At 43.5% G+C, this 7,590-nt stretch overlaps 1 protein-coding gene across 1 annotated transcript; it reads right to left on the bottom strand.

The window, feature by feature from the left end:
- Positions 1–840: 840 nt before the first annotated feature.
- LOC104408492 (tumor necrosis factor ligand superfamily member 8-like) lies at positions 841–1,849 on the bottom strand (the record flags this gene model as incomplete). Its single annotated transcript, XM_010018120.1, has 2 exons — positions 841–1,238; positions 1,778–1,849. Coding segments are annotated over 2 exons (470 nt in total), but the record flags the coding sequence as incomplete, so codon positions are not given.
- Positions 1,850–7,590: the final 5,741 nt, after the last annotated feature.

The following is a 7,590-nucleotide window of genomic DNA, read 5'->3' as shown; positions in this document are numbered from 1 at the left end:
AAGCATTAGAGGTGTATTATTTCATGCCAGTGTGGTCTGGTGTCATGCAGGGTACTGTCTAACAGGCAGGACAGGATTCAAGGAAAACATATAGTAATGAACTTGGCTATGTGGGTAGATTTGCAACTAGATTACTGTTTTAATATTTGCTATGAAGAGGTCTAGCAACCCCAGGTGAGACCAGAGGCTGAGCATTGTGCATATATTTAATATTTAAATAGAAAAGATGGATAAATAGTGAAAAGGAAGACACTTGGAAGTAAATTGCACAAAGTCCATAGCAGAATGCAACACAGAAATATCCTGTAAATCCCCTATCTCCTGTGTCCTGGCCCAGAGTTTTAGCTACCACCTTGGAAGTCAATAGTATCATTGCCTTTGCTTTCATACATTCTATCCATAAACCTACTCCAGAGTTCTGGTTGCATGGTCATTGTAAAGAAAGCCTGGATTACAAGCTTTGACTGTCCATGTCAAAATATTACTCCATAAAATTCAGTTAAAAAGATTTCCCCATCTCCTGAGCACAGGCACCTTGCCAGTGGTCCGTTAGCCAAAAAGTCTCAATATTGTGTATTCTTCCCATAATCTGGTTATGTTTTAATCTGTGTTTACACAGCATTGTTTTGAGGAACCATTGGCAGATATATGGGTTATATGCTGTATATTCCAATGACAATCCAACCCCCACACCAGAAGAATCTGTCAGGAGTGGGCTTTGCAGTGTTTTAGTTTTTTTTCTGGGATACTCATAAAGTTCCTAAAGTTGCGTAGAAAAAGCAGGCTACTGTTTTTCAGGGAAAGATCAATCTGGGCAGCAGTGGGAAGTCAGATAGCTGCTCACATTTCATCACTGTACCTCAAGACCCCAAGAACGTTTTCATTGGGAAGATACATTTCATTCAAGAATTCGGGATGATTAAGTGTTACTGATACTCGGTCCTTCACATTCAGCGGTGTCAAATGGAGCTGGAACAAGGTCTTAAAAGTCTTTTCGTGGCACATTTCAGAGGCGCACCATGTGGATAACGTTTGCCTGTTGACTTGGTCATTCACAAGGAACTCTATCTTGAGGTCGGTGGAACTGTTTGAACAGCTGGGGAAATGAAAGTTTAAGTGGCAATAGATCAAGTAGATGCCTTGTTTCTTTATCACCAGCTCCTCTCTCTCACAATGGATGTCTTCACAAATGCCCTTCTCAACCAAGCTCAGTTTTGAACTGTTTACTTGATTAGACACTAGAAAGGAAAGAAAACAAACTTTAAAATGAGCTGCTGAGCTCTACTGAACTCAATTCAGCCTCAGATGACCTGTAGCAGTGTGTTACCTGCTAAACAGAGATACCTATTCAGTGGTTTTCCCTCAGGAAGCTCCAAAAAAAGGCTCTGGCCAGGCAGCTGGGAGTTCACACGTGGAAGTGGGGTGATAGAGACCTCCAGGGACTTACACAGCCCTTGGGAAACCCATGGAGATGCAGTAAAAATGGCCTTCTGCAATGCTTGAATGGAAATGATGGAGGTGTATATTCATGTGTTTGTGTGCAGAAGGTATTTACTTGTTGATTTTTCCTTATCAATTTAAAAAACATAGTGTATGTGGCCAGAGAGTGGCTTTACCCAAGACACCCACATTTCAGGAAAGCTAAGAATTTTTTTTGTTATATAATATCCATTTGGTCAACAAGCCATTTGCCACTAAACCCAGTCTGAATAACAACCAGCCTGCTCTTCAACCACCTCTGCAACCTCTGCTTGCCAGCACTGAACTCCCCACTGACCTCTCATGTACGCAGCCGCTCCCTTGGTCAGGACATTCTGTAGGATTCTTAAATAGTCTTCGGAGGTGTTGCCTGGGAGAAACGACAGATTAAGTGACCACTCCTGCTGGTTTTGTACTGTAAAATGCTGTCAGCATTTGGCATCTCATGTGTTTGCTATAAGCGTGCTATGGACAAACCCCACAGCAGCAGCTCCAAAGCAACAAGCAGCAGCAGCCGGAACAGCATGTAGGAGAGCTGATTATTCCTCTGTTATTTTGTGGTTGTATAGAGCAGAGTTTGCACTGTCCTTTGCAGCCCACGGGCACATGCATACAGGGACGAGATACAGGCTCAGGAAAACAGTGTATATCGCAGTGTTTGCAACCAGACAAAGTGGATGATTATTTCTCATTGCTTTGGCTCTTCTTTACATCTCCTGGCTGTGCTTGCAGCTCTGGAAGGGATGTACATAGGGGCTCAGATGGGAGACTGGGAATTTCCTGTGGTTTATTCTACAGCTGAATACCAGAAATAAAGTATGAAGAGGTTTCAGTAAAGCCTTATCGAATTATACTCCCCTCTCCCAGGGTATACAATCACTGTGGAGATCCTGTGACTCAGTTTATAACACCAGTATAACAATCACGACCCTCAGAGTCTCTGAAGGATAGGTTAATAGACAAAACTAAGTTCTAGTACATGTTGGTGCTACTCCATGACATCAGATGACATATTTCATGTTCCTTACATGAATAAGAAGGAGCCTACTAAATGCAGTGAGACAAGAAGCTTAAGTTTCATAGGATTCCTGAAATTAAGGGTTAAAAAAAGAGTTCAAATCTCCAGACCCTTACAGTATCTGCATGACCCAGTATCTAAGAGGTGCTTTGTCAGGAGGGATAGATCAGAGAGAAGCTGGTCCCCTCAAGTCCCTCTTGTCGGTGATTTGTAAAGTTTCACCCTTTGCACTCACTGTTGCAGAAGGAAGCTGTGAATGTCTTCAAAGAATTGCATCTCTCTCTGTTTTCAGCAGCTTAAACACTTTTGAAGGAAACACGTTCTCACTGTGCTCCAAGATTAAGTCACATATCAAAGTCCCTTGGCCATGCTGGAAATCCCCAAAGAAAAACCAAAGCCTACTTTCCTCATATTAGTCGTGTCAATGTAGTGTTGTAGTGATGTGGAGATATAGCACAGGGTAGGAGAAAACACTTCTGCCCCTTATTTCCAACTAAAGCTCTTAGGGTGGTAGCGACAGTCTCTGGTGATGCATAGTCAGCGACCTGAGCCCGCTCACACTGTAAGTGTTCTGCAAGAAGGGAGAGTACTTTGACAGAAACTCAGTGGCATTGAGGGGGTTTACCCTGTAAAGCAGAAGGTCTCCTTCTGCTCAAGCAGTCTTTGGGAGCTGCAGCCTTGCAGTGCCTCCTGAAGCAAGCAAAGTTCTGTGCTACGAGGAGCCCCATCAGTCATAAGCTGTCTTGAGATAGTCTTGGCATCTCCCAAGACCCACCCTTCACTGTGCTGGCTGCACTTTGCATTTCCAAAGCTGTACTTACATTTATTGATGTCAGCAAGTGTTGTGTGTGTGCGTTTAAATCATTTATTTGGTGACATCATCTGTGTTTCTGAGAAGGCAAGTTATGGGAAAAAATGGTTTTACAGTGACATTTCCAGCTCTCACTTTGCTAAGGCAGCTAATAACTATTTTCTAGTTTTGTTTCTCACGTAGCAAAGTAGCATTTCAGCACAAGCCAGGAGAGACTGAAATTACTCCAGTTTCAGGCCTGATTGATGCATATATTCTATCACATCCCCTAATTTGCTTTGCACTAGTAATTGTAAATCAGAAGTAATCTCACTGAAGTCAATAGGATTATATGACTTTTAAGAATACTGTGAGAAAGGAGGAAAAGCAAAGCCACATTTAGGACTAACTATCAAGGAGACCTCACTGGTTTTGTGTGACAGCGTAGATCAGGCTGCTTTAAGGAAACCTGCTGGTAAGGAAGGAGCCTTAGTAGGAAGCCATTTAGACTCTTTTGCCCTAAAGAAGGTACCAGAAGATAATTCGCTTTTGTCTTCCTGACCCCTTTGCCATTGGATGAGCATCCAGATGGTGCAACTGTGAGGAAAAGGGCCAGACTATTTCTGTGAGCTTAATGCAGCTTTTCCCCACTGGGCCAAAGGGGACACATGGCAGGGCTTTGAAATGGGTATCAGAGGAGCTGCACCCTCACCTGCAGTGCAAAATAGAAGGAGTCTCATCATAGAATCATGGAATAGCTTGGGTTGAAGGGACCTTAAAGTTCATTCAGTTCCAGTCCCCTTCCACTAGAGCAGGTTGCTCCAAGCCCCTGTGTCCAACCTGGCCTTGAACACTGCCAGAGATGGGGCAGCCACAGCTTCTCTGGGCACCCTGTGCCGGCACCTCAGCACCCTCACAGGGAAGAACTTCTGCCCAAGAGCTCATTTGAATCTCCCCTCTGGCAGGTTAAAGCCATTCCCCTTCTCCTATCCCTACAGGTCCTTGTTCAAAGACCCTCTCCAGGTTTCTTGTAGACAAACAAGAAACATCAAAACACAACAGCACCCTGTCCAGCCAGGAGGAATCCAAGGTCGGTGGGACACGTGGACATACGGGCTTCTGCAAGCCAGGTCCAAGATGTGGCTCTGCCTGGGGAGCTTTCCTCATTGCTGGCTGCTCCAGTTTTCCCAACTCTGAGTTGAGTATGATGGGAGCACAGACAAATGGCAGTAAAACCAGGAGCTGAAAGTGGCATGCTAGAGTGCAAAATCTTGCTACCCTGACATGGAAAGCCCCTCAAATGCGATTTCTGAAGCTTGTCCTAGTAGCTGTCATCTCTTACTATGGGATTACAACCAGCTGGAAGGCTGAGTGTGAATAGGCACAAAAGCAGGATAAGAACCTGAACTTATTTCATGATGTAAAGAAGTATGGGCTGGCAACAAACAGTCTTCAATTCCTCCATACCCTCCATTGATATAAGCGCTTGTAAAATTAGGCAAGGTGATTTCATACATCTCTGTCAACATGCTAGAACTAGCAGAATTGCCTAATGTTATGTCTTAGCAACTGCTGTAAGAGCTCCCTGTGGCTATCTTAAGCTCTCTTCTTCCAGTTCAGTGTCCTGCAAACATCTGCTTGTTGGCACTGATGGACTGTGCCAGCTGAGTGATGCTGTCACACATGTATGAAGTGCCTTTGGTCTTGACAGCCCAAGGACTGGCACTCTGATCGCGTACATAGAAATGGGGCTGAACTCACTGACAATTTTATCTTCTTCCAAAAACATAAGCTTCAGAAGTATCCCTTTCTGTCCTCTAAATTTAGGAAGCATTTAGTACAATCTCATTGCTGCACACATGATACTGCAAAACGTGTAGAGTTAAAGGCCAAAATTATTCATGTCTCTGTAGCCTAAGGCCGCATAATTTCATGAGCTGTTAATCTCTCCATATATATATATTAATCTCTAACTTACATTTTAAGTATTGGAGAGATGGAAGATCTAACATTCTGCATCTTGTAGCGATATTGATCATTTCATTTCGAATTAAATAAGCAAGCAGCTCCCTTTATGACTACCTGGAATCTGTCCAGCTACAGTTTGCTCTGTATGCTGGCCTCAGAGGTTGCTTGTGTGCTCTTTCTGGCATTTGCAAGTCCATGCTTGGCAAAATGTTTCAAACTGAGAAACAGCTCATCTGCCGTCACCTCAGAGCAGGCAGAACCTCATACAGTTTCACATACATGCACACAAACACATTTGTGTACTAAAGCTGAGAAGGCAAAAATCTCTACCGTCTAAACATAAAATACCTATTTCTGAAGAACCTACCATCATGGCACTTGTGACTAACAACCCACAGTTTCATTAGTGTTGCACTAGGACAATTCCAAGCTGGAAGAGACCAGATTTAGTTGCAGAAGGCCAAACTGCACTAAGATAGTGCTGCAAATCTGGAAGGGCTTGTTTGCTTCACCGGCTTTAGCCTGATTTACTCCAGAGAAGCAAGGATGAGAATAGAACCTGTATTACAGTAATTTCTCAGAGCCAGAGTTTTATTTGGGAAACTATTTCCCATTGAAACTGTGAATGGGGTGCTGGGTTTCCTTTCCTGCTCTGTCCCCCAGCTGCTAATGGATCTTACCACCAGAAAAAGATATCTATAAATAGTGTGTGTTTGTGTGTTTATGTATCATCTGCAGAGTTTTCCTTTTATAAATAAGAAGATGTTTTGATAGTATGTCTTTGCAGGCCAAAATAACAAGAAAAGACATCAAGCCAGGTCTACATTTATGGGGAAATGAGGCTTGGAGAAGACAGCAAGGAGTTCATGAGGGTGAACCTCTCCAGATGTTGTCAGCTCATAAATTTCTCTGTGACTTAGATTTCCCTCTAAAAAATGAACCTAACAATAATACCTCTCTCACCCATATTAATGTATGATTTGATATTTATGAAACGTGGATGGGTTTCATCTCTCATCCAAATGTGGATGACAGAAATATTTGCACAGGAAGAACATTTCGCAAATGAAATTCATGATGAATTTCAGTCTTTGACCTTGTTGCTCAGGTTCTCCACTGACAACAGCAGAGAGGATTGGAGGAGACTGGTGCCATTTTTCACACAAACATTTAATTAGGTGACACTGCATGGTGCTTGGGGATTCCTACAAACCCATCCATCGAGGACTGACAGATTAGTCAGGAATGTAAACCTGTAAATCTGCTTTAGTGCCCACTGGCATTTAGCTATTCATAGAACATAATCTCATTGGGAATCTAAATGAATCACTGTGTGTTTCCTGTTTTAATATTACAGAATTAACTTGGAAAGGTAGTCGTGTCTGGACCATTGTCCCTTTGTGTTACAATGCAATCTCTGCCTTACTGAAACCCGGCTGTTCCCACTAGCACAGTCCTGCATCCTCCAGTAGCACCTCTGAGATGTCTCACACCAGTAGGTACCAGCACAGGGCTGCAGCAAGGCTGAGCACCCAGCTGGCAACGCAGCAACACTAACTTTTTGCTAGCTTGCCCATTTTTACAAGGCAGGACTTGAAAGCCCTTGTTTGAACAGGGTAGGTACAAAATACATCCAAATCACACTACCAGCATCTGGGCTGCCTGAGAGGCAGACCCAGATCCAAACCTAAATCCACAGCAACTTCAGCCTCACCACAGTACCCTGAAATATTTCTTATGCTTCTGTTTTTTCCTACTCCACAACTGCTGATTGGGACCTTGCAATGGTCACCACAGCTCCCTGCTTAGAAGTCAGCAAGCAGTGCCTGGCAGCAGATGGAAGAGCTCCCTGCCGAGGGGACCTCAATAAAGTCCCCACTGGGATATATTAATCCATTAGCCCTGCTTGATACATTTTAAGAGACAAATAAAAGGCTGTTGTAATTCCCTCACACTTCAGTGCTCTATTACCCTGCCAGAGGCATACAGTAGAGGCTGATAGGCAGCGAGGGGGAGGCTGATAGTGCCCTTATACACATTGCAAACAGCTTTCAACTGTTCCTGCAACGCTTCCTGTCTTGTGGGATTTCTCTATCATTCCCTCCTTTGTCTTTCACTAATGGCATCATCTCAGATTTAGCAGTGGCTTTCAGAGGAAGAGGGTGTCTGTACTGATATTGATGCAAAGACAGAAAGGTTTCTGGCTAATGAAAACAGCATCTTGTACGTGGCTGGAAAAAGCACATTCCTCCTCCCTGGCACCTGCCGGTTAGTGATGAGGAGAAAAAGTAATTGGCATAGGTTGCCTGATATAAAATACATACATACATATATA

This window comes from Nestor notabilis, unplaced genomic scaffold, assembly GCF_000696875.1.
Source record: "Nestor notabilis isolate BGI_N333 unplaced genomic scaffold, ASM69687v1 scaffold8517, whole genome shotgun sequence".
Classification (NCBI taxonomy): domain Eukaryota; kingdom Metazoa; phylum Chordata; class Aves; order Psittaciformes; family Psittacidae; genus Nestor; species Nestor notabilis.
Note: the sequence above shows the minus strand (reverse complement) of the source record. Positions and strands in the feature narration are given on the sequence as shown.